The sequence below is a fragment of the Diabrotica virgifera genome, chromosome 3 (genome assembly GCF_917563875.1).
Source record: "Diabrotica virgifera virgifera chromosome 3, PGI_DIABVI_V3a".
Lineage (NCBI taxonomy): Eukaryota > Metazoa > Arthropoda > Insecta > Coleoptera > Chrysomelidae > Diabrotica > Diabrotica virgifera.
Window position 1 is genome coordinate 41,316,733 of NC_065445.1, and position 27,976 is coordinate 41,344,708.

Consider the following 27,976-nt stretch of genomic DNA (forward strand, 5'->3'; position numbering starts at 1 on the left):
GAAATTAAATGAGCTGAATCTAGAACTGCCAGGAAAGGGAAACCCAGCCTATGTTTTGAAGGAAAATTAATTCTTTTTGCAGAAGATATACAGGGTGGTAAATTACTTCATTTTCAATTTCTAACGTAATATCGCGATAAAATCAGTGAAACTGTTGGCAGGAATTACTTCAGAACAGTTACAAAAAAAATTAAAGATGAATTTGCTGGAAGATTTGAACAATTCAAAACCACTCTAGCATTCAGAGTACATCCTCTCAACACAAATAGTAACGAAATTCACGTTGAGCCATTTGGTATTGATAATGGATCTTTAGAAATGCAATTGATCGATTTAAAACGTAAAGCTTTGTGGAGTGGAAAATTTACAGAATTAAAAAACAAGTTGGAAGAGTTAGAGGTCCAGAAATGTATGTACGTAACTTAACAAAAGTGGACAGCCTTGAAAGAAATGCCGCGAATTGAGGGATTTATATTCGACGCATAGAATAGTCTTCCAGATTGCTACAGTGAGGTGAAGGAGTTGGCATTTGGAGTGCTTACTATCTTCGGATCGACATACTCTTGCGAGCAAGCGTTCTCTTGCATGATAATAATTAAACGTAAACTGAGAAGACAACTAACAAATGAAAATTTAGAATCGTGTTTGAGCCTTCAAACAGTGAGCCAGATTATCCAAACTTTCTAAAACCATGCAAAGCCAACGATCCCGTTGAGATTATTTGCTCAATTCTTTGTCATTGTACATCAAGTACAAGTGAATATTTAGTTGTTTTAATTTTTTACTTGAATAAATGAAAAGTATGATAATATCTATATACAGGGTAGGCCAAAGAAAAGAGTCCACCTTGATATTTGACGGTAGTTATTAGATTTTAAGGAAATGCCGAAACAGGTCAATTTTTATTTTTATATTGCAATTTTTTGCATATATTTCATACTAGTGACATCATCCATCTAAGGGTGATGATGTAAATTTGATAACGACCTTTATACAGGATATCCAAAAAAAATTTTAAACTTAATTATTTGGCAAAAAAGAAGAATGTATGTAATTTATTTAATTTAAAATGCATTTCACTGCTGTCGGAAATCAGAAAAAAAATGTTTATTTCACACATAAACATTGCTTTTCGCTTGAATTAAATGTTTAAGCCATCTTCCGCAGCCCCCTGCCTCTTGGAAGTTTGAACATTTAATTTAAGCGAAAAGCATTGTTTATTTGCAATATAAATATTTTTCTCTGATTTGTGACAGCAGTAAAATGTATTTTGTATTAAATAAATTACATAAATTCTTTTTTTTTTGTCAAATAATTTAATTTAAAAAAAAAATTTTGGGCACCTTGTATAAATAATTATATAAATGTTTATACTAATGAAAACAGAATTGAATAGGCTTCCAAATGAGCTAGCACACGACCCCTATTTCCATTTAAAAAAATCATCGATTACGTCATCACCCTCAGATGGATGACGTCACTAGTAAGAAATATATGCCATCATAATTTAAAACCCTGTATGTGAAAAACTCTATATACATATAAATAAATAGATTAATTTTTTTATCAAAGGACTTTATTTATGCGAGTACTATTTATTGTTGACAAAAAATTTGTGGCTCTTTAAAAACTTTGATATTTGGTAAATTGTAATTTTTTACTCTTCCGACTCAAAAGTTTGCCGACCCCTGACCTAGTGTCAAATTAAGTCACAGAGAGCTTCATTCGGACATCCCTGTCAGGTCGTCTACCAATCAACTAAAACCACCCCTACCTCAACCCGAGGTATCCATGGACGAGGTCATTAGCATAAAGTCAGTTAAAATAACATTTATTTCTTCTTTTTTGGATGCTATAAGTATGTTTTCTTACGTATGTTATCCGAGAAAAATCGAAAACGTAAAGGGACAATTATTATTCTCAGCCTAGAAGTCACAATAAAAATCTAAATAAGGAGATAACAGCATTTAATATAAGTCAAAATAGGACAAAAAGGTGTAAACTCATTAATACCTGATATACATAGAACAACTGAAACGAAATCTAAACTTAGCTGAAAAAAAAAACTTCACTGAAAGCGAGTGTGATCTTCAAGCTAGAAGAAATAAAGTGATTTACAAAAATGCTAGAAATTTAATTGCAGTATATTTTAATAACAACGCTACCTTAGGTAAGGCAGCGTTCCCTTTATTGATGTATGTGTTTTCCTTTTCCCTGTGAACAACGACCGTATGTTATAGCCCTCTAAATAAAAGAATGCAATTAACGAAACTCATTATTCATGAAAGCAAAGAAAAGAGGTTTAATGAAAGGGCGCTGTAAGTCCGACATTAAATATTTATGAAATCGACTAAACTCAAAGGAAATATACCTACCTACCTTAATTAAACTTTCTTGGAAAAACCTTCATGGGGAGAAGTTTAAAAAAAGCGAAATGGAATTTAAACTGGCATGTAATAATGCTGTATTAACAAAGTCCACATAAAGATATCCAATGAAACATGTTGTAATAAGTATTATTAATAAAGTATATAATATACTGTAAGGGGCAAAATTATGGAATAAATTTATTTTTTCGAGAAAAAAAAACACAAAAATTATTGATTTGATAAATAAAATTTTATTTTTGCCTATGTTGAATGTTCTTATTGCCACCCACCTGCATTTTGGCAGCAATTGAAAAGGTGAAGATAATTTTGAATATTGTGGATCATTTCTGGAGTTTCTTGTAAGTATTAGTTTATTGATAAACAATCTACTAACAGACTGTTTCAGGTATATATTAATGATGCACGGAGTAATGTTAGAAAAAACTTAACAACGGCTTACCTCAAGGCTCGTTGCTATACTAAAAGCCACAGTTAGAATGCAGTGCAGGTAGCATAGATCGATGTATTTCTTGCGGGAGAACGGCCGAACACGTTGCTGGTTTGCCTCGACAAGAGCATCAGGACCGGTGATTTCTTAGTCTGCATATCGTAGCGTGTGGGTGTGTACGAGTGTGTTATAGAGGTAGCACCTTTTATTGGAACGACCACATCAAACGTCATAGACGGGAGATTGTTTTTTGATAACTGGTCCTCAAAAGGCACTCAACTCTCACTTATGGCTCCACGTGCCACATCCCGGGCAACTGCATTGGTCTGCAGGCTAAACTAAGTGAGGGTAGCCAGACATGGTGATAGGTTGGACAGTGGCAGCTGGCTGTTACAAAACTGACCATGCGGCGAGAATGATAGCCACAGAAACGGCACATATACAGCGGTGCAGAAGGCAAAGGGAAACCACTGCACTATTTTCCCAAGAGAATTTCTTCCCATAACGATGAAAATTTCAGTAAGTGAAGATGGAATGTGTAGCGACCCGACTCACGCTCGGCGCCATCTCGGTTCCGGGTCGGATGGTGTGAAATTTGCTACCGGCTGCCAAGGTGTGAGGGACCAGGCACCTGGCAGAAATTGTGCGACTGAATCGAAATTTTCATTTAATTTAAGAAAATGTCAGCGAATTGGTCCAAGGACTGATCTAAAACCCTGGAAAGTTACACATAGTTGAAAAAGAAATGGCAGACCACAATCTTTCAGTACTGGGACTCTCAGAAACTCACTGGAGAGGAAAAGGGCATTTTAAAACAACTGCTGGCAACGTCGTGTATTTTTCAGGCCCAGATAACAAAAGTACAAATGGAGTCGCAATAATTGAACCCTCTAAACTTAACGACTGCGTAATTGGATATAATACTATTGATGACAGGATAATATCCCTTAAAATGAGAATATCCACCAATACCCTACACCTTGTCCAGGTACACGCTCCTACAACAGCTGCACAAGAAGAAGACATCAACAGGTTCTATGGTCGTCTAGAAGAAACTGTTCGCGCTATTCCGAATCGTGAACTCGTCATAATTTTAGGAGATTTTAACGCCAAAGTGGGGTCATCTAATGAAAATATTGAAGGAGTGCTGGGCCAAAATGGACTGGGACAGAGAAATGAGAATAGCGACCGTCTAGTGGAGTTCTGTGTAGAACAACACCTTACAATTACAAACACGTTATATCAATATCATCCACGGAGATTATACACATGGCGCAGCCCAGATAGACGAACAAGGAATCAAATAGACTACATCCTAATAAGATCAAGATGGAAGTCGTCGTCCATCAACTGTAAAACATATCCTGGCGCAGACTGTGGAAGCGATCATCAACTCCTGGTATTGAACGTGCGACTTCGTTTTAAAGTCCCCAAAAGAAGACCCCAGAGAAAAGTCATGTCTCTAAGTCCATCAAAAATCAATGACTTCCAACAAAATCTAGAAGATGCTCTTTCTTTAGACCAAGTAGGTAGTGACTCTGAGAGCACTCGGATCTATCTCATAGATAAGGTATTCGAGGCTGCAAAAGACTGTGAGGCAGCGGTTTCCACTGGCCGTAAGCCATGGATATCCGATAATATGTGGACTGTGATTCAACGCAGAAAAGAACATAAAACTAGATACGGAACAAACGATGAATACAGAGCGTTATCGAGAGAAATCAGAAAACCGTGCCGTAAAGATAAAGCTGATTACATCTTCAAATATGCAGAGAAAAAAGCAACATGGCTGTCGAAATGAACCGAGGGACTTATTCCAGAAGATCAAACTCCTTACCAGAAAATTTAAACCTCAAACGTGGTCTGTAATAGATAAGGAAGGTAATTTAAAGATCGATACTGATGAAATATTGGAAACATGGCGAAACTACTGTGGCGAGCTATATAAAAATAACGAGGTACCATCAGAAAATCAGTGGCCTTCTGACCACCCTAGAGAACCTACTGTCTTACTCGCTGAAGTCAAAGATGCAATTAAATCACTAAAGAGAAATAAATCCCCAAGCATTGATTCAATACCATGTGAAATACTACAGTTACTAGGTGACAAAGGATTACATATCATCCATTATATCTGTGTCGCTGTTTGGAATTTAGGAAAATGGCCATCTGATTGGTGTACCTCAATTTATATCCCACTACACAAATAAGGAACTACTACCAGATGTGAAAACTACCGCACACTGTCACTAATAACACATGCTAGTAAAATCTTGTTGCATATCATCAAAAACAGATTAAAAACCTATCTATATAACCAAATACCTCAGGAACAAGTGGGGTTTGTAAAGGGTAAAGGTACACGGGAATAAATCCTGAACCTGAGACAACTCATTGAAAAGTCTAGAGAATTTCAAGTACCTATGATTATATGCTTCGTTGACTACTAAAAGGCATTTGATTGTGTAGGCTGGACAGATCTGTGGTCAATTTTAATAGAAATGGGCGCACCAATGCACCTGGTGACACTTATTAAAAATCTGTACCAGTCTAATATAGCGACAGTACGACTAGATCAGAAGTTCTCAAACCAATTCAAGATCGAGAAAGGTGTTAGGCAAGGATGCGTGTTGTCAGCTGATTTATTTAACATTTATGGTGAACATGTCATGAGGATGGTTTTAGAAGGATGGGCCGGTGGAGTAACAGTAGCTGGTAGGAAAATCTCCAATTTAAGATTTGCTGATGACACTACACTTATAGCAGCAAATGAGCAAGAAATGTTTGATCCTCTGCGAAAAGTTGAGTACGAAAGCAATAAAGTTGGTCTGAAAATCAATAAAACTAAGACAAAAATAATGGTGGTCGACAGATTTGACACTTTTCAACTGACTAACATATTACAGGAATACCAGATAGTAAACACCTTTATCTATCTCGGGTCTAGTATAACTAACGATGGTAACTGTGAAGCAGAAGTTCGGAGACGTATTGGTATGGCAAAAAATGCGATGAGTCGCCTAACTAAAGTTTGGAAAGACAGATCTATCTCTCAAAATATCAAGATGAGACTGGTGAATGCCCTTGTATTCTCAATATTTCTATACGGAGCAGAGACTTGGACTCTTCGCGCATGCGAGCGCCACAAAATTGATGCCTTTGAGATGTGGTGCTGGAGAAGAATGCTGCGCATACCTTGTACAGCTCATAGGACAAACGTTTCCATTCTAAACCAACTCAATATTAAAAAAAGGCTGTTCAAAATATGTCTGCAACGAATTCTGCAATTCTTTGGTCACGTGGTTCGCAGAGATGACGATAGTTTGGAGAGATTAATTGTTTCTGGAAACGTTCCGGGGAGAAGATCAAGAGGACGATTACCAACTAGATGGTCTGACCAAATAAAGCATTCAGCTGGAAACTCATTCTGCGAAGCTCTTAGAGCAGCTGAAGATAGAGGCCAATGGAGAAACATTGTTAGGAATATTGGAAGAAATCACGATCCTCAGTAATGGGGTAACGACAGGAGAGCGAGAGAGAGAGAGAGAGAGAGAGAGAGAGAGAGATATCGTAGCGTAGTAAGACCAACACTGCATTCTAACTGTAGCTTCTACTTTAGCTCCTTTATTATTTAACCTTTATACGGCAGATATACCTGAAACAAAATCGAAAAAATTTGCTTATGCTGACGACCTGGCCATTGGCTTTCAAGATAATAGTACAAAAGTAGGAGAACGAGCTCTAAACGAGAACCTAACTACACTAAGTAACTACTTTAAGAACTGGCGCTTACTTTTTAACATAAGTAAAACTGAAACCTGTCTCTTTGACCTATCGAATCAACATGCCGGCGATACTCTAAATGTAACTTTAAATGATACAGCTATCAAACATAACAACAACCCCAAATATCTAGGCGCCACACTTCAAAAGTCATCTTACACACGCAGCCGGTAAACTGAGAACAAGAAACAATATATGTAATAACAAAACTTGCTGGAAAAACTTGGGGTGCTTCTGCAGATACACTTTGGACCTCTGCTCTAGCTTTGGTTTTTTCAGTGGCAGAATATTGTACACCAGTATCGCCAAATAGTGCACATACAAACAAAATTGATGTTTAACTTAATCAAACCATGATAATAATCACTGGAACAATAAAATCAAACCCAGTGAGACGGCTGTCTACGTTGAGCAATATTGCTTCAGCAGATCTACGCCGTACAGCAGTATTAGTAAGAGAGTACCAGCAAACTGCAGCCAAGTACCAATTACCAGTCCATCAAGATATACCAGATATCTCAAAAGAGCACCAGCGACTGAGATCTAGAAATCTTCCAATCAGATCTGCACGAAAAATTGGTTATTCCTATAATATAGGCAATGGTCAACAAAATGGATGCCAACAACAGAATCATACTATATTCAGATATCCACCCCAACTCAGGGTTTCATCGGATCAAATTTTTTCCGGTACACCTGGGCGAGGCTTAATCGCATACGTACCGGACATGGTAGATGTACTCATTCGCTGTTCAAACAGGGTCGTGCGGAAAGTCTATAGTGCGATTGCGGATCATCTAGAATCTAGACAGACCATAAGCCATTATATTTAAATTGGAAATTGGAAAAGACTGCAAGACTTGTACACACTTCTGAATAGGTCAAAACGGCAAACAGGTGTATGTTTTCAAAAAACTTTTGATAGTGTGTAAAAAATATATTTTATATCAGCTAAGTACTTTCAACACATAACGTGCCATCATCAGAGCTTCGTCCTCTTAAAATACCTTCATAGAAGAGCAATTGCTTAACAACACAACAAAAAACATGAATACTGGGCAAAAGCCACAGATATAGGGTAATAACCCTTTACAGTGAATAGAATCACATCTAAATTCTTTTATTAAATTATAAAGACAACATGGCTGAGTCAGACCAAAATGTGGGCTCAAAATGGTCTGACTCAGCCATGTTGTCTTTATAATTTAATAAAAGAATTTAGATGTGATTCTATTCACTGTAAAGGGTTATTACCCTATATCTGTGGCTTTTGCCCAGTATTCATGTTTTTTGTTGTGTTGTTAAGCAATTGCTCTTCTATGAAGGTATTTTAAGAGGACGAAGCTCTGATGATGGCACGTTATGTGTTGAAAGTACTTAGCTGATATAAAATATATTTTTTACACACTATCAAAAGTTTTTTGAAAACATACACCTGTTTGCCGTTTTGACCCATTATATTTAAGACTTTCTAAATCGTGCCTAACGTGGAAACCTCCAGTTTGTGGAATGTTCCCCAGAAGCAATTGAATGGCTGTGTAAATTGGACATTAATATTTAGTTTTATTCATTTTATTTTAGCGTTTGAATAATATGTTATATTTATGTATTTATCGTACTGTAATTGTATATTATGCAACGAGCATTTAACGATGGTCATTATGAAGCGAGTATGAGGGATATGAAACGAGCCGCCTAGCAGCTAGTTTCGTATAGAGTACGAGCTTCATTCACAACAAAAAATATATTCAAATTTATTAACTTTGTAACGCAAACAAATTAAGTAGTTTGACAGTTTGTTTACATATTGGAAACTGTCAAAGAGTATGTATTTGACTCGCCTTTGGTACCGAATGCCATATCGCAATTCTATTGGTTAAAAATCTATATCGTAATGAAACTCTGTATCATAATGAAGTTCATTAAGATACAGGTAGTGAAATTATAATTAACATTATAGTATGAGAATAGAAAAACGTCCATACACTAAATAAATAGTAGTTTATTGCATGAAACAGTTAAATAACTAATGGCAGCATTAACGGAAACCTAAAGAATTGAAATAAGCTGATAAATTGTTGGACAGGCAGATAAAATCAGTACAAAACATCCCAATACCCGTATCACACAATCCGGTATTGGTAAAAGAAAAATCTGGATAAGTGAAACATATTGCAAATGCAGGTTGTCCGCCGCCGCCGATGAATGATAAGGTTAATCTTGAAGTATTATGAAGTGTGGCAGCGAATCCTCAAATTAATTCAAGGTAAATTAATTCAAGGTAACTTGCAGCTGACACAAACGTTATTTCTAATAGGTATGTTTTATTTTTATATGTTCTTCTCTTTCTTCTTCTTCTTCTTCTTCCTCTTCTTCTTCTTTCGGTGCCATATTATGCTCTCCAATGTTGACAATTACATTGGTGAGTTGTTTAATGTCTTCAGCTAATCGGAATAGTTGTTCGGCACTGCGTATTCCTGTCCAATCGCCAATGTTCTTGAGCTTTGACATCTGCTTCATTCCAAGTCCTCTGCGACTCTCGATTTTATCTTTTATAATAACCTGTGTACTGAATATGTACTAAAAAAGAGAAATATTATCCGTATAAAATTTATAATGCTCAGGAAATTAATAACGATGTTTCAGGTTGCCAAATTTTAATACAGTTTTGCGAAGTAATGTAAGATTTATGCAATACAGTCCGTGTTTCATTCGTTAAATTATTTTTTTCTGATGAAGCAGTTTTCTGTTTATATGAGGAACAGTAGATAATGGAGTAAAAAAATCCCCATTGGATGACTGAGATACACACCCAACACCCTTAAAAAGCAAACGAATTATCAGGGATGGCCGACTATATAATTATAGGTAAGAAGTGCTTCGCTGGAAATTCGCTGAGCCCATTAATATTTATTTAATCTGATACTGGATGAAATCATAAAGAAAGTTAAAAAAGAAAAGAATATATAGAAGGATATAGAATGGGAGAAAAGGAAATAAAGATAATCTGCTCCGCCGACGACGCCATAATAACAGCGGAAAATGAAGATGACCTACAAAGATTAATTAAAGAATTCGAAGACACGGCTCTCATATATAGGGTGAGGCAGATAAAGGGCCTATTAGAAATATCTCGAGAACTAATGGCAACTGAATTATGAAAATTGGAATAAGGGGGCTTTGAAGATTGATCTATTTAATGAAAATATTTTCATCGATTTGGTACTTCCGGTTATACCGGAAGTTGCTTATAACTTCGCTTTTTTAAATGGGACACCCTGTATATTTTTACATTTTGGGATTCTCGTCGACTTCTTCTTTCTTAAAATATAAGGTTTTGTAACATTATTCAGGGTAGGTTAAAAGATAATTACGTTTTCTTATTAATTTCGTAGCAATCTTCACACCCTGTAGGACTGTAGTAGTTTGACATAATAAACTCTATTTATGTTCAAATGATTTTTAATGTTGTCTACTATTGTTAAAAATTATTAGTGTAGCTAAATTTTTAATCTTAGTATACAGGGTGGGTCTAAACTCGGAATCAGTATTTTCTGAGTTTTCTTAAATGGAACACCCCATATTTTAGTATTGTAATTAAATGATATTTTTTCATGGTACTTTTTTACTTCTTAAGCATTCCCTATACCTAACTGCTTTAATTTGTGCTTAATTGTTAATCGCACCAACAATTTTAACTTCGATGGTATTTTGATACCTCAACCATTATTGGCAATTTTAAGTATCAGCCTAGTTTAATATCTATTTATTTCCAAAAAATACTTGTGACTGAATATTTTCACGGCCAACCTAATACAATTTCACCTATTTTGTGTTGCAATTAATGTTTGGCTTTATTCACCAATAACTCACAAATTAAAGCAGTTAGGTATAGGGAATGCTTAAGAAATTAAAAAGTACCATAAAATAACATTTCATTACAATACTAAAATACGTATTCCATGTAAGAAAACTCAGAAAATACTCATTCCGAGTTTCGACCAACCCTGTATACTAAGATGAAAAATTTAACTATACCAATAACTCTTAACAATAGTAGACTATATTAAAAATCATTTGAACATAAATAGAGTTTATTATGTCAAACTACTACAATCCTACAGGGTGTAAATCTTGCTACGAAATTAATAAGAAAACGTTATTATCTTTTAACCTACCCTGTATAATATTACAAAACCTGATATGTTAAGAAAGAAGAAATCGAAGAGAATCCAAAAATGTAAAAATATATAGGGAGTCCCGTTTAAAAAAACGAAGTTACAATCAACTTCCGGTATAACCGGAAGTAGCAAAGAGACCAAAATATTTTCATTAAATAGTTTATACCTCAAAACCCTTGCATTACAATTTTCATTATTCTCTTAGCTTTAGTTCTCGAGATACTTCTAATAGGCCCGTTATCTGCCTCACCCTGTATACACAAGGTGATCTCAACAGAGAGAACTAAATCTATAGTGGTATCAGCGGAACCGAGATGATATAAATTGGTCGTAAATAACAAAATAATAGAACAAGTGATGAAAACAGAACACTTGCGAATAAAACTGTCAAGCTACGGAAAAGTGGAAGAAGAAGTACAAAAACAAGTGAACATGGCGAACAGAGCAGCAGGATGTCTCAACAACACAATCTGAAGAAACAAATACCTCACAATGGAAACGAAAATCAGGATATATAAATCAACAATAAGACCGATAATGACGTATACAGCGGAAACAAGAGCAGATATGGCGAAAACACAAAAACTGCTGAAAACAGCAGAAATAAAAGTCTTACGAAAAATATCAAACCAAATTCTAAGAGACAGAGTAAGAAGTGAGGAAATACGAGCGAGATGTGGTATAGAAGAAATAAACATGTGGAGCTAAAGAAGAAAAATAGAATGGAATCAATACATAGAAAGAATGACAGAAACTAGAATAGTACGAATAGCAAGAGACAAATCGCCAAATGGAATAAGATCATTCGGCCGACCGAGGAAAAGATGGTCAGGCAATGTCAATTGAGGCTAAAAACCGAAGTAAAATGAGCGGCCGTGGAGTAACGGCATATTCGCTGGTCTCATACGCCAGTACACGTGGGTTCGAGCCCTGCCAAAGACAAACCATTTTCATTTCCAATAATGACACGAGCCGTCTCACCGTGCCTCGGAGAGCACGTAAAGCCGTCGGCCCCCTGGGCTAGTGTACATCGCCACTAGTTACTTGAAACAGGGTTAAAGGTGTAAATGGCGCCGGAATTGTCCGAAAGGATCTCCCCGGCAAAATGCCATACGATATTATTATTATAGTCTGGGCTGATTATCGGGGAATAGGCCATTTTTGGGAAAAGTTATTTACCAGCAATTTTATTGCTGGAATCGAATTATAAGATCCTATATATTAATAATATAGGTATGCAAAGTCCTCAGACAGTGGGCTACTTTTTTTATAAACAAAATGGCGCCCGAAAATCGTGTTTTTTTAATTATTGCTCTAGAACTCCGAAGATTTTAACTTTACAAAAAAAAACACTCAAATAAAAATTCACCGTGATTAAATTCTGCATAGAGACGTGTTTTTCTCGATCTGCTCCGACGAAAATTTTCCTCGGAAAATGCGGGTTTTCCCAACAAAATCTTTAATTTTCAAATAAAGTTTTAGATAAGTGATTATTTACCAATAATTAAATAATTTGGTGACTTAAAAGCCTTCTTAGTTTAGATTATGTTCCAGAAGCTGGTGAAAATTAAACGAATATTTTACCAACAATTCAATTGTTAATTAATAATTTTCGGTCGCAATAATAACCAAAATAATTATGATGCACTAATCAAACTTTGAAATCTTATAAAGATGAGATGCCTATTTAACATTTTGTCGACAAAATATAAATTTTTTATTTTTTTGCATAATCTTAAAAAAAATAGTTATAAACAATAGTACATTGTTTACCGGGTAGGAAAAGCTTAACATTCCTGGACGACTGTGAAGATTGCTAAGTCGAGGCGCAAGCCGAGACTTAGCAACACAGAGTCCAGGAATGTGGCTTTTCCTACGAGGTAAACATACTATTTTTCCGCAAATCGTTTAAAATTCGACAGATATTGATTGATTTAAAAAAAACGCGATAATTTTATTCCCAAATAAATGGTGCTTTGAAATTCCTAATAAAATTACTTGGGTTACTATGGAAACGTATTGAGGTTGAATTGTCAAACTTGACGCTTATAAATTTAATTGCTGGTGTTCTCGAAAGTAAAATGATAAGTGATGATGAAATTTCCATTCCTGGGACTCCTCCAGAGCTGGTTGAGGCAGTGAATACTGCTTCATTAGAATTATTGCCAAAGAAATCAAGAGAAAAGTACGAAAATGCATACAGACGTTTTATGGATTATCGCATGAGTAAAAATACGAGTTCTTTCTCAGAAAATGTTGTAATGGCATACTTCCTAGACCTTTGTTTAAAGATGAAATCTTCAACATTATGGGCCAATTATTCAATGATGAAGTCAACCCTTGCACTTAAACACAATGTAGATATATCTACATACTCAAAACTTCGTTCTTTATTGAAACGGCAAGCTCAAGGTTATAGGGCAAAGAAATCTAAGATTTTAACGAAGGAAGAAATTGAAAAATTTATCCAGGAAGCTCCAGATAAAGAAAATTTAATGATTAAGGTAATTTACAAGGTTTTAATAGCAATGTGTTTTCTATCATTTATGTAGAACACTAACAACTGTACGGAAATATTATTTCCTTACAGTAAGGAAATGACATTTCCTTACAGTAAGGAAGTCCTGACTTTTTCTTCAAGAAATTTTGACAGGAATGTCAAAATTTCCTGGCGATTTGCGGAAAATTAACGTTTCTCAGAAAGTTTTTATTATATTGTAATTTTAAAAAATAGCTAAAATGCGAATTTCAAATATCTTGAAAACGAATGCTTCAAAAATTTTTTGCAACCATTTGCAAAAAAGTTATGAAATAGCAAAATAAACATACTATTACTAGGGTGTTAATAATTTTTTTTTAATTCTTTCAAAGCGTAGAAGTGAGTTTAAAGTACAAGTTAATTATTTTTAAAACAATATCGATTATCAGCTTAATGGTTATATTTTAATTAAAGATTATAAATATATTTTTTTGTAATTTACACGCGCGAAAGTAGAATAATACAGTACCGTAGCTACCCGCCCACATACACAACTCGCGCGAGTTTAAGCGTGTCAGTCGCTTCGAGTGAACATTTTATCTCCGGCTCTGTATCAAGCCTACTTTCGCGCTAAAAATTTAAAAAAAAAGTATTTTTAATCTTTGATTAAAATATAACCATTGCACTAATTTTTGACATTTTTTGTGAGTAATTAGATTGTACCATAGACTTACTTTTAAGCTTTGAAACAATTAAAACAAATTATAAACAATGGAGATATCGTATATATTTATTTTGCTGTTTCCTAACTTTTTTGCAAATGGTTGGAAATTTTTTTTAAAGCATTCCTTTTCAAGACCTATGAAATACGCATTTTAAGTATTTTTTAAAATTAGAATATAATAAACAATTTTTAAGAAATGTTAATTTGTTTATAACAATTTTTTTTAACATTTAAAGATTATGCAAAAAAATGAAAAATTTATATTTTGTCGACAAAATATTAAATAGGCATCACACCTTTATAATCTATGTATATATTATAATCTATATATCTATGTCTCATGATTATTTTGGTTGTTATTGCGACTGTAAATTGTTAATTAACAATTGAATTGTTGCTAAAATATTCGTTTCATTTTAACCCGCTTCTGAATTTATAATCTATACCAAGAAAGCTTTTATTTCACCAAGCTTTTTAATTATTGATAAATAATTACTGGCCCAAAAAATTTATTTGAAAATTCGAGATTTTGTTGGGAAAACCCACATTTTCTGAGGAAAATTTTCATCGGAGAAAATCGGGAAAAACATGCCTCTATGTAGAATTAAATTGGGGTGAATTTTTATTTGAGTATTTTTGGTGTAAAGTTAAAATTTTCGGAGTTATAGAGCAATAATTGAAAAAAATAAGATTTGTCGGCGCCATTTTGTTTATAAAAGAAGTAGTACACTATCTGTGGACTTTGCATACCTATATTAATAATATATAAGATCTTATAATTCGATTAAAGCAATAAAATTGCTGGTAAATAACCTTTCTTTGTACTTTACTAATTAGACCAACGTATTATAACTATTTGTTTTTTTCAAAATTTAAAGATTATGCAAAAAAAAGAAAAATTTATATTTTGTCGATAAAATATTAAACAAGCATCTCATCTTTATAATCTTTATAAGTTTGATCAATGTATCATGATTATTTTGGTTATTATTGCGATCGTAAATTGTTAATTAACAATTGAATTGTTGCTAAAATATTCGTTTAATTTTCACCGGCTTCTGGAATTACAATATATACTAAGAAATCTTTGATGTCACTAAGTTATTTAATTATTGATTAATAATTATTTACCTCAAACTTTATTTGAAAATTATTGTTTTTGTTAGGAAAACCCGCATTTTCCGAGGAAAATTTTCATCGGAGCAAATCGTGAAAAACATATCTCTATGCAGAATTTAATTGCGGTGAATTTTTATTTGAGTGTTTTTGTTGTAAAGTTAAAATCTTCGGAGTTATAGAGCAATAATTGAAAAAAATACGATTTGTCGGCGCCATTTTGTTTATAAAAAAAGTAGCACACTATCTGCGGACTTTGCATACCTATATTATTAATATATAGGATCTTTTAATTCGATTCCATCAATAAAATTGCTGGTAAATAACTTTTCCATGAATTTTGCTAATTAGCCCAGAGTATTATACCGAAGTAAAATAGGTATTGAGCTTATTTATAAAGTAGGAAGAAGAAGAGCTTCCTACCTAAAATTAAAAGTAAGAAAAGCTTCCTAATGAAAAAGATCGTAATTTGACAAGTCAAACATATGGTTTCTCAAGATGGTGCAAATCTTGATTTTGCACTACCTCTTCGTGACTTTTTGAATTACTGTGTTCCTAGGAAATGTATTGGTAGACGAGGAATAATAGAGTGGCCACAAAGATCTCCAGATTTCATATTACTTAATTTTTTTCTATGGGGCTACTTAAAATCAAAAGTATACACCGGCAAACCACAAAATTTACAAGAGTTAAAAAGTAGACTTAAATTGGTAATTTGTAATATAACTCCAGAAATGATCCATAATGTTCACGAAGATTGTCGTCATCTGTTCAGTTATTGTCAAGAGGCAGACGGTTGGTATTTTGAACAATTACTTTAAATAAAAATCATTTTGCTTTTTTTAAGTTTTATGAGGACAGTAAATAATATATATTGTCCTTCACATAACATTTCGAACATTTGTACTAATGGTAGTGGCATTTTCTGGCCGCTGATCACAGTTTAAAGAAGAAGAATAAGAAAAAAGAAGATATTAGGCTTCTTGACACGTGACGTGCGCACATCACTGTTTTTTTCTGTGCGCGGCTGATCACACGCGTGTTCGAAATAATTTTATAAAAATTGTTAAAAAGCGTTTAAAATGCCAAAAAGGTGTGCTTGTCCACACCGGAGAATTTTCATACCGAAAAGGTGTGACATCAAAGAGTGGTTGTTTATCCCGAAAGCGGCGGAAATATGAAGAGTTGCAACAGAAATTGGTAAAGTTGAGAGAGGAAATGGATGAAAAGGACTCAGGTATTTATATTATGATATTTATTTTGATTTGCTTATGGTAGTTAAATTAAATTTAGCGTGAATAAATAGAGCTATATTTGTTAATTATTTACAAAGTGACAATCTTAATCAAATTCAAACATGGAGTCTTTTATTTTGTTGTTATTAATATATTTTTCTGTTGCCATAGTACCTGTTTTTTCGCCATCTTCCTGTTCGAATATAAAACAGGCACTATGTTGCCGGACTGCACGGGTTTTCCTGAAAATGTTTATTTCGTAGAAAATTACATGCAAAAACGTCACATTTTGCAAAGAAAAAATATACTGTTTGTCTCATTAAAGGTGCCTTAAGGTAGCCCAAAGTAATACAGACTAAATAATTAAGGATATAACAATAAATCAGAGGGTACTTTTAAGTTGCCCAGAAAATCTTTATGATTATTTGACCTGCTTCTATTTCTCAGAGGCACTTTATAGTAGCCCAGAAGTATAGAATGGAATATATTTTTATTTAGCTAATTTTACACATTTTACTTCGAATTTACATCACAAGAATAGCAAGTTACTTGTACAAAATTTGTGTTTGGCTTGTCTTCAAACAATAATACTAGGGGAGCGGGTATTTTTTAATAGCCCAGAAAATCTTTATGATTTATTTGAGATGCTCCTATTTCTCAGAGGCACTTTATAGTGGCCCAGAAGTATAGTATGGAATATATTTTTATTTAACTAATTTTACACATTTTACTTCGAATTTACATCACAAGAATAGCAAGTTACATACACAAAATTTGTGTTTGGCTTATCTTCAAACAATAATACTAGGGAAGCGGGTATTTTTTAATAGCCCAGAAAATCTTTATGATTTATTTGAGGTGCTCCTATTTCTCAGAGGTATTTTATAGTAGCACAGAAATTTAAAATAGAATACATAATATTTATTTAAATATTTGTTTGTACATTTTACCTTGATTTCACTTTTCAAGCGTAGCAAGTTTACTTACACTAAATTTTTATTTGGTTTTGTCAAAATATTAAAAATAATATTACAGAAACCATTGTGGAGGTGCATAGCCCATCAGTTTCACTAAATAATACAGAAAATGAGATCCAATGCAATTTGAGCATAACTGAAGCATAATTGAAGATTTTAGGGCAAGTGAAGATCTACAACCAGCAGTACTTATTGAGGAGTCACAACAACAGACAGAAGATTTTTTCATTGGAGAGGTACCTACACAAAAAGAATCTATTTCTCTAAATATGATTAACTTAATTGGGGAAGACCCACTAAAAACTAACCTTAATGCTTCTGAAATGTTGCCAGATGTAGCAAAAAGGCTAAACTATTCCCTTTCCAAAGGCTTAGACAAAAGTATTGTGGGTAAACTTACAGAAAAATTCTTACCTGCTACAAACTGCGAAAGACTTTGCCCACCTCAGTTGAATTCTGAGATTTTATCTGCCATAAAAGATAAAAATAAAATTAGGGAAGATAAAGGCTTGCAAACTATGCAAACAATTTTAGCTGCAAGTATTATGTCCCTTTATAAAGAGGTCGAATATCGAAACAATTGCCAATTACATAAACTTCAATATAGAAGTGTTTTATAAGATGTCCTTGCACAGAAGATTTTTGCTCAGTTCTTCATTAAATTTAAAATTTAAAAAATTATTAGACGAGAAACCTATAGATAAATATTTATTTGGGGAGAATTTGATTGAAATGTTGAAAGAAAGCAAAGATACAAGATCAGCAGCTTTTCAAGTCAGCTCTATAATGAAGCCACAAAAAGCCACTTTTTATCCGAAGGCCGCGCCACAACGCCAAGCTGTTTTTTCCACTGAGCATCCAACAAGAGTACTTCCAGAATCTTACAACTTCAATCAACAGAGTTTATACTTCAATCCAGCCTCGAACAGACCAAGATTTCGACAAAGCCAGTACCCAAATCATCCTCAACCAACATCGAGATACAAACAGACGAGCAGACAACAGCATCAAAACCCAACCAGAACAACCAGGAGGTCATACTAAAGGTAAATAAAAAATCAGCAGAAAATGTGGCTAATTATTTTAAAAACCGGAAAAAGATTACTTCAGACAACAAAGTTTTAAGTTGGGTCCAAGGTTTTAATATTTTATTTAAAACAACGCCGTCTCAAGAGAGAGCACCAAAAGTTTTTCATAGACCCAAATGAGTCGTATGATTTAGCTATAAAGCAATTACTAGATAAGGGAGCTATTTCTTCTTCTTAGCATACAATAGAGCAATTCCTTTCTTCATATTGTCTAGTGCCCAAAAAGGACGGAAGTCATAGATTTGTTTTAAATTTAAAACAGTTAAATTGCTTTATAGAAGCCCCACATTTTAAGTTGGAAGACTATAGGTCAGTTCTCAAGCTCATTTTTCAAGGGTTGTTTTATGGCAAAAGTAGATTTACAAGATGCCTATTTTGCTATTCCTCTTCATGAAAATTAAAAAGAAAAATATTTAAAATTGGAGTACAAAAATATTCTATATCATTTCAACTTCTTACCATTTGGTTTGAATATCTCGCCTTTTATATTTACGAAAACCTTAAAACTAGCCTTAAACAATCTAAGAACAAGAGGCTTTACTTCTGTCATTTTTTTAGATGACACTTTACTGATTTCAAAATCATATTTAGAATTTAAGGAAAATATTGTTGAAACTTGTTCTTTTTTCCGCCTGGGATTTACTATAAATAAAAAAAAAAAGTATACTTTCACCCACAAAAATTATAACTTTTCTTGGTTTTACGTTTGATTCTAATAAAATGATATATTTTGCACCTGCTGACAAAAAAAGAAAAAATAATTAATAGTATTCAGACCATCAAAAATAAAAGTACATGTACGATAAGATCATTTGCAGTTTTAATCGGTCAGTTGGTAGCAGTTTGTCCTTCAGTTAAATATGGAAAATTATACTTAAAAAATTTAGAAAAAGAAAAGTGGCTTGCTCCTTCTAAAACTAATAGTTTTAACACAAAAATGACCATACCTAAATACTTGTAAAACGATTTCAATTGGTGGTTATATAACATACCAATTAGTGAACAAAATATAAAAAAATCTGATTATGTACTTGAAATATTTTGTGATGCATCTCTTTTAGCATGGGGAGCATACTGTAATGCTAATAAAACTCATAGTTTTTGGAGTTATGGACAGCGAGAACTACATATAAATGTACTTGAGCTATTGGCAGCATATAATGACTTGAAATCCTTTTCCAAGGAATATAGGAATTGTAATATTTTGCTAAGAATAGATAACACAACAGCTGTATCTTGTATTAACAAGATGGGGAGTGTGCAATACTCTAATCTAATCTTAACAACATTTGCAGAGAAATTTGACAATACTGTGAAAATAGAAATTTAAAAATATTTGCATCTTATATCAGTACAAAAGAAAATATTATTGCTGATTCAGAGTCAAGATTTTTGAAAATAGGAACAGAGTATTCTTTAAGTGATAATTGTGTTAATATAATTTTTAAACAGCTTCATATTCCAGAAATCGATTTGTTTGCCACATAACTTAACAAAAAATGTACAAGGTATGTATCTTGGAAACCTGACCCCGAATCGGAGAAAGTTGATGCTTTCACTCTAAATTGGCATGGATTAAAATTTTATGCTTTTCTACTTCACCTTTTGCTATTATTCCAAGAGTTTTAGAAAAAATCATATGTGACAAAGCAGTAGGAATTGTGGTAGTAGCAGAATGGCCAAATCAGCCTTGGCAACCAACCTTGGATATCAGGCAAAAAGATAATTTTAGGACCTGGTAAAAATTTAATTTTGCACCCTTTTAGTCTTCCATATCCGGGACACCAACATCTTACCCTGACTATCGCATGTTTGTCAGGCAAGCTTTTTTAAGAAAAGGTATTCCTGAGCATTCCATCACAATTATGATTGCATCTATTACAACAAAAACACTAAATTTATATGATACAGTTTTCAAGAGATGGTGGAGGTATAGTATAGAAAAAATATGGACCCTTTTGCTTATGAATTATCAAATATTATTAATTTTATTAAATATATCGTAGATCGGGATTATACATATAGCTCTATAAACATTCATAGAGCTGCATTGGCATTGATAATACATATACCATAAAATCATAAAAACATGTTTAAAAAAATTTTACAAAGGTATATATACCAAATATCAATTTACTTGAGACCCTCAACCAGTATTATTTTATTTAGAAACATTATTTCCTCTCACAGGTCTTTCCTTGAAAGAACTTACTTACAAACTTGTAATGTTAATTGCTCTGACTACAGCTCACAGGTTGCAAACCCTATCCCTAATAAAAATTCAAAATATTTTCATGGATCAAGATAAAATTGCGATTATGATACCAGATAGGATAAAGACTTCTTCGAAAAATAAAAATCAACCTATTTTAAGATTTCTCTATTTTAAAGAAAAACCACAGTTGTGTGTAGCATCGACTTTATGTCACTATTTAGAGATTTCTAAAATCATTCGTCCTCAATCAGAGGACAAGTTGTTTATAACAATAAAAAAAACATAGAAAGCAGCATTCACGAAGACTTTGAGTAGATGGCTAAAAGATGTTTTAAAATTATGTAACATAGACACCAATATGTTTAAAGGGTGTAGTGTTAGATAAGCATCTACGTCAGCAGGAGCTAGAGCTGGATTAAATATAGAAACTATTAGAGAGACGGCGGGATTGACAGAAAATTCTCAAGTATTTAATATTTTTTATAATAAACCTCTAGTAAAAGATTAGGGACTCTTTGCAAAAACTATATTGTCTGTTTAGTCCATGTATGCTTCTGCGTTTGTTTACTGTTTGTTATACGTTTGTAATTATATGTTTATGTTATTATTATTGCATAAGAACATTAATGTTCTTATTATTTACAAACATTACTCTTAATTGTTTTAATACATTCTCTCTTTTTTTTTTGTAAAGTTCCTAAAAAAAAATGTAAAGTATCGATTTTTGGATTGCAATGTAGTGTTGTTTAATTATCGCACAATATTGCTTAATCTTTCAACAGCCTACCATTAGTACAAATGTTCGAAATGTTATGTGAAGGACAATTAATTGATTGGTTGACTTACCTGTTAAGGAAGGACAATCATAATTGTCCTATCTTACATTTCGAACATTTGTACGCTCCCTCCCTTTGATTCTTTCGAACCCACCCGTTTCTGTGCGATCAAAATAAAAAAAAAAAAAAACAGTGATGTGCGCACGTCACGTGTCAAGAAGCCTAATATCTTCTTTTTTCTTATTCTTCTTTTTTAAACTGTGATCAGCGGCCAGAAAATGCCACTACCATTAGTACAAATGTCCGAAATGTAAGATAGGACAATTATGATTGTCCTTCCTTAACAGGTAAGTCAACCAATCAATTAATTTTGTATTAAATAAATTCCGTACATACTTATTGCGTAAAATAATTTAATTCAAAAATTAAATATTTTTGACCATCCTGTATAAAAATATTAAATGTTTATGTTTATATCATAGTCGAGGAAATAAAGCTGGAAAAATGGCAAAACCTCGCAATTTTTTCGTCCAGCATCGATTTGTACAAAAATTTGGGATTAGGCTCATTTCACCCTCTAGTTAATTTTCTATATTGAGCCGTTGTACGCTTTTGGTCTTTTAAGGGTGAAAACCCGCCCCTAATTGTAAAAATTTATAAAATAACATTTTAAACTTTAATATTGTCAACATTTGCTTCTTATTAGTTACATAATAATTGTTTTATGCTTTAAGATAAAATATCATAATATTTCAACCCTTAAAACCACCCTTGTTGAAGCTATATATAAAAAGTTTACTTATCCTAAAAGAATAATTTTGGCTTGCATCAGTTTACATAAAAATTTGGGGTTAGGATCATCTTACTCTGTATTTCATATTCTATATCATGCTCAAGGGCGTTGATTATTTTTAGGGGTGTGCTACCCCTTATTGTCAAAAATTATATAAAAGCATTGTAAACTTTAATATGGGTAAAATTTGGTTTTGACTGGTTAAATAATGATTGTTTTATGCTTTACGATATATCATAATATTTCAACCCTTAAAAACCACCCTTATCAACATTGCAATTTTTATAAGTAGATAATTTAATAAATCTATACAGAAAAAAAAGTAGAATTAAAGAAATACAAAAACATTTATTTACACAAAAATACGAATTTACAAATATGTAAAAATACACATACAAATAGTTTTTTAGTCATAATCCAGTATACGAACCGGTTCTGTGGTATTATATACATTGAAACTGCCCTATAAGGGGACTATTCGAATTTTTCGAAAAAAAAAAATTAAGTTTTATAAACATACCTCCTTCATTTTTGCGATAAAAAGTTTTTTCAATAATTGTTTTGTAGGATTTTTGGAGAGCTATAAGACTGTGTAAATTAAATTCCGTAAGATAGCTCGAATAAGGGGGTATTTACTCAGTAATAGATGTTTTAAACAGCTATATCTCGCTAACTGTTCGCTGTAATGAAAATCCATGTATAAGAAAAGTTTAGCTATTAATAGAGCTACAATTTAGTAAACTATCAGTTTTTTCGTATCTCCAGTATTTTCGGAGATATTTTGAATAAAATGATAAAAAATGCGAAATTGCAAAAAATCATTTTTTTTAAACTAAAATTTTTCTAAAATTAGGCCTTTTAACTAGGTCAAACTTCTTGGGTGTATTAATAATATAAATATAAAAGAAATGACAGAAATCCTAAAACCAATTTTTAATTACGAGGGTAGTTAGGGGGTTGTCTTCACTGTTTTTTCGTAGAGAAAAACAGATACCGACTTATTTTTTTGATCATAAGTTGCTCAATTTCTATGTTTGAAACTTTTTATTATTTTTTGATGAAAGACCTTATTGTATGCTTGAAAAAATATCATATAAGGTTTTCTGGAATAATGCAAAGTTTTCTCGTTATTTGGCTTTGATTATTTCAAATTATGCATTTGACGAAAAAAGCTAACTTTTAACATGCCGTATCTCGGTTTGGATTGGTCGTATAAATATTACAGAAAAACAGTTCGGTTTATGTTACTAAAATATACATTTTCGATATCCACAGTTTTTTTGATTAAATGCATGTTTCTCGAGTTATTCTCAAAATACCCTCTAAAAGAGTCGATTTCTCCGTCGAAAAACTGTTAATTTCAACCACGAATAACTCGAAAAATATTAGTTTTACGAAGAAAATGTAAAAAACATTTTTTTCTTAGAATTAACTTTTACATCGATTTATATGGTTAAAATGTAATAAAAAATTCCCATCCCCGAGATGGGGTGGCAACCACCCCCAAGGTTTTAGCGTACAGCGGCATGATATAGGAAATGATCCTTGGACGAAAAAAATGCGAGCCAAAATGCTTCATTTCCTCGACTATCACTTAAAAGGGAATTGCGTAATTTTTCAAAAGAGCTAGACCCTGTTTTTAAACTAGGAGGACTAAACTGAATAGACCGATTCACATCCAATAATTTCACTAGAAAAATCACCAGATTCATTTTCTTTTTTGGTTGATCATGTCGGCCTCCGACGGTAATCCATAAATATTATGTTATACTAATACGTCGCTAAAGAATTCTAAAATCAACCATTTTTTATATAAATGCAGACTAAAAATCTAATAATTAAAGGAATAACGTAGAAAACACAAAAAATCGCTGATATAACTTAATTAACCTAAATATTTTAAATCTCAATAGTGTCAAAATTTCATAAATATCAATAGTGTCCAAATTTCATAATTTAATCAAATTTCTTGCGGTTGGACCAATTACAAACAAGCATTATTCCGGCGTAGTAAAGTTGACAGCCTTACACCTAAAGGTAGAAAGGCTTAGGACTAAGTAAGTAAGTAAGTAAAGTTTAATTACTCCTCCTAGTTTAAAAACGAAGTTTAGTACACGTCGGTTACGTCATCACACTAAGATATTTATAACGTCACTAATATGATACATATGCCAAAAAAATCGTAATTTAAAAATAAAAATCGACTTGGGATTTGTGTACAAAATCCCATATTCTAAAAAAAATTAACATATTCAAAAAGTTTGCCCCTCACTGTATAATTAACTAAAGCATTAATTCGGTAATAGCAAAGAGAGCAAGAAATGTTTAATGTTTAATCTTAAACTAAAAATCATGAGATGCATGTACAGCTGCGGCAATTGAATAGTTTATACCCTTGCATATCTAATATTATTTAAATTTTTGCTTCGTTTAAACGCACTTTTTACGTCAAAGTGACCTTAATTACTAGTGACGAACTAAGATAGGTTGATTAAAATTAAAAAAAAGATTAAAAAAGATAAAATTACAAAAGATAAATAAATATGTAAATGAAAATAATTATAAAAATGAAGGTGTAAATAAACTATCCAGTGACCGCTGCTGTACATACATAGGTAATCAAATAGATGAGAAATTAAAATAATAATGAAACCCTTAATAAAATAAGATCAAAGAAAGAAATATATTGAGCAAAAAGACATCTCTGCGAAATACCATTTTATTGGACCAAAATATGTCGAATTAGGATAAAAGACAAATAATATACTCTACTTAATGGTATCTAACAGACCATTATATTTTTAACGTTTTAATATTCTTCTCGATAAGATGAACACAATGAAAAAAAAAAAATAGAACACCGTGATAAGCCTAAAACGGGAGCACCAAACCAGATACAGATCCAAACCAAGAAGACCTAAAGCTGCAGAAAATGAATCGATACAAACATCAAATTTGTTAGTTTTTTTAAAAATTATATAATAATTGAAAATAAAAAACAATTACACAACAAACTGTTAATGTGACATATTATGCAAATCATAATAAGTGTTAAAGAATTGGCCCAAAATATCCATAAATATATTCTATAAACACTGCACATCTACAAACTTAATACATACTAAAAATCCAGAAACAAGAATATACACAACCAACTTCTTTAACATATTTGGATTTTATTGCTTCTTAAACCACTTTAATAAAACTATAACAATAGTTCCAATGTCAGTGAATAAAGTATTAGTTTTATAACTGCAAATTTAACCTTGCCTTTTGTGCGGACATTAAACAAACAAACATTGTCTCATTTGGCAAAACCAATGTTAAATTATCCGATAATATAAATAATAGAGAAATTAGTCAAAGTTCTTGTACTTATTAATGTGTTTTTCGTGTTTGAATTTGTTTATGACTCATTGTTTATTCACTTATCTATGCATACAATATTATGTTAGTTCAAAGATGGATTCTACCGATACTGAAAATTCATTTTTATATACAGCGTTAACAATTCATAAGCACCTTCTAGTCTTCTGTGTCCAAAGTTGAACATATTATCTTCTTCTTTAGGAGCCGTGTTCTTAGCGAAGGTAGGCGATGACTTCTGCGAAAGTCTTCTCTATTTTGGGCTTTTCTTATTAAACTTTGAAAGTCTAATCATGTCCATCTAGTCATTTTGCGCAGCCAGATCATTCGTCTACTCGGGCCGCGTCCAAGATAAGATGTTTCAGTGCTTAAAAGCACTGAGATAGCAGATTGTACATATGCCGACGATCTAGTAATCTTAGCAGCGACTGAAGACGAGTTAAAAAGAAGCGTAAAAACATGGAATACAGTTTTAAAAATTTTAAAAATCCACAAGGAAAAAGTTTTCCTGTAGTTGGCTGTATACCATGTAATACAAAAAACAGTAAAATCCTTTATAAAAGGTATATTTAAAATCCCTAAAAAGGGCTACATCACAATCACATAATTAGTTTTCAACTGGTTTACCAGTTATCATCAGTGCTTACCTAAAATGAATATAACCTGGTAAAATAATGCAGATATTGAAATTTTGACTACGGTTAAGAAAAGTTGTAGGTTATACTCACGTGAGGTGTACATGCTAACTACCAAGATCTAAATTTACAAAAATATGTGGGTCAAAGCCCTGTAAAAGTAATCCGTCAAGGAAACATCGGTTTAACATCTTACATTAAGCATGTATGCCCTAGGTAACATCTGAGCTGTGGAGTTGACTTGTTCACATGGTGAAAGTATGACAGCAAGTGACAATGAAATGGATAGAGACCTCGAATGATAACAAGACAGAAATGACAGTTCCACAGGAAGTTGAAAAATTAACCTGTCATATTTAAAGACTATGGTGTACAGCTTTTTACAATTAGAAATGATGTAACAATACACTCCATGTAATCCGTCAAGGAAAGATCGGTTTAACATCTTACATTAAGCATGTATGCCCTAGGTAACATCTGAGCTGTGGAGTTGACTTGTTCACATGGTGAAAGTATGACAGCAAGTGACAATGAAATGGATAGAGACCTCGAACGATGACAAGACAGAAATGACAGTTCCACAGGAAGTTGAAAAATTAACCTGTCATATTTAAAGACTATGGTGTACAGCTTGTTACAATTAGAAATGATGTAAAAATACACTCCATTGTGAAAATTATCATTTAAAATTCAGTATACTAGTAGTTGTAGTTAAAAATGTATTCACGTATATTGCAAGTGGAGGTGGTTAGGCAAACCACATTACACAAATGTTTGTATTCGAGAACTAAAGTCAGTAATCAAATCTTGTTATCAAGAGATCTAAGATTTAAAAAAGCAAATTTGGGTTGATTTAAAGTTATCAAATATATTTAACTTACTGGTAGCTGTTGGAATTTGCGTAAGTAAGTGTGTAAGAAATCACAATGGGGTGACTGAGGTGTAAAAATGTCTTAAAAAATCTAGGGGGATGTATCATTAAGAAAGCACAAGCTTAAACTTATGCGACTAATTCCTAAAGACCTCGCAGGCTGCCCGGAGTTTTAAAAAGTTTTAAAAATGTATGGTATGACTATGAACAAAGAAAAATAGAAGTTAATGGTAATAGCCAAATAAATAGGGGATGTACATGTTCAGATATATGATACAGAGATTAGACAGGTACAATCATTTGAGTACTTGGGAGTAACCATTGAAGAAACATGTAGACAGGGAGCAGAGATCAATAAAAGAATTGATAAAATGAATAGACTGTACCATGCAATAGCAACAGCAATTATTAACAAGAAAGAATTATCAAAATATACGAAAATAAAAGTATTTAAGGCTATATACAGACCAGTACTTACATACGGATCTGAATCCTGGGTACTAAATAGACAACACAAAAGTAATATACAGGATGCAGAAATGAGGTATCTTCGCAGAGTTCAAGAAGTCACTAGAAGCAATAGAGTAAGGAATAACTACATAAGAGAAGAACTGAAATCGAGACAATGATGGAGTATGTTGAAAAAAGATAATTAAGTTGGTGGGGACATTTACAACGACTACAGAAAGAATTAACAGTTAAGGAGATATGGAAAACGAAGGTGCAGGAAAAATAATTAGCGGAAGACCGAGAGAGACATGGAACGAAGTGATGGCAATGATTCTTGACAAAAAAGGAATATCAAGAAACGAACCAAAGACTGTGGCACAGGACAGAAAGCAGTGGAAGAGATTTGTGCACTCTTAACAGAGCACAAGTCATACCTACACCCGAGAAGGTAGAAGGTCTAAAGATTATAT

The 27,976-nt window shown here is 32.7% G+C and overlaps 1 protein-coding gene across 1 annotated transcript in view; it reads right to left on the reverse strand.

The window, feature by feature from the left end:
• Positions 1 to 25,473, reverse strand: part of LOC114327747 (uncharacterized) — a 34,445-nt gene extending 8,972 nt beyond the window's left edge. The window contains exon 1 of the mRNA XM_028276453.2: positions 25,307 to 25,473. Within this exon, the coding sequence (XP_028132254.2) occupies positions 25,307 to 25,351 (45 nt within the window). The 5' untranslated portion in view covers positions 25,352 to 25,473. The remainder of the gene's footprint in view (positions 1 to 25,306) is intronic.
• Positions 25,474 to 27,976: the final 2,503 nt, after the last annotated feature.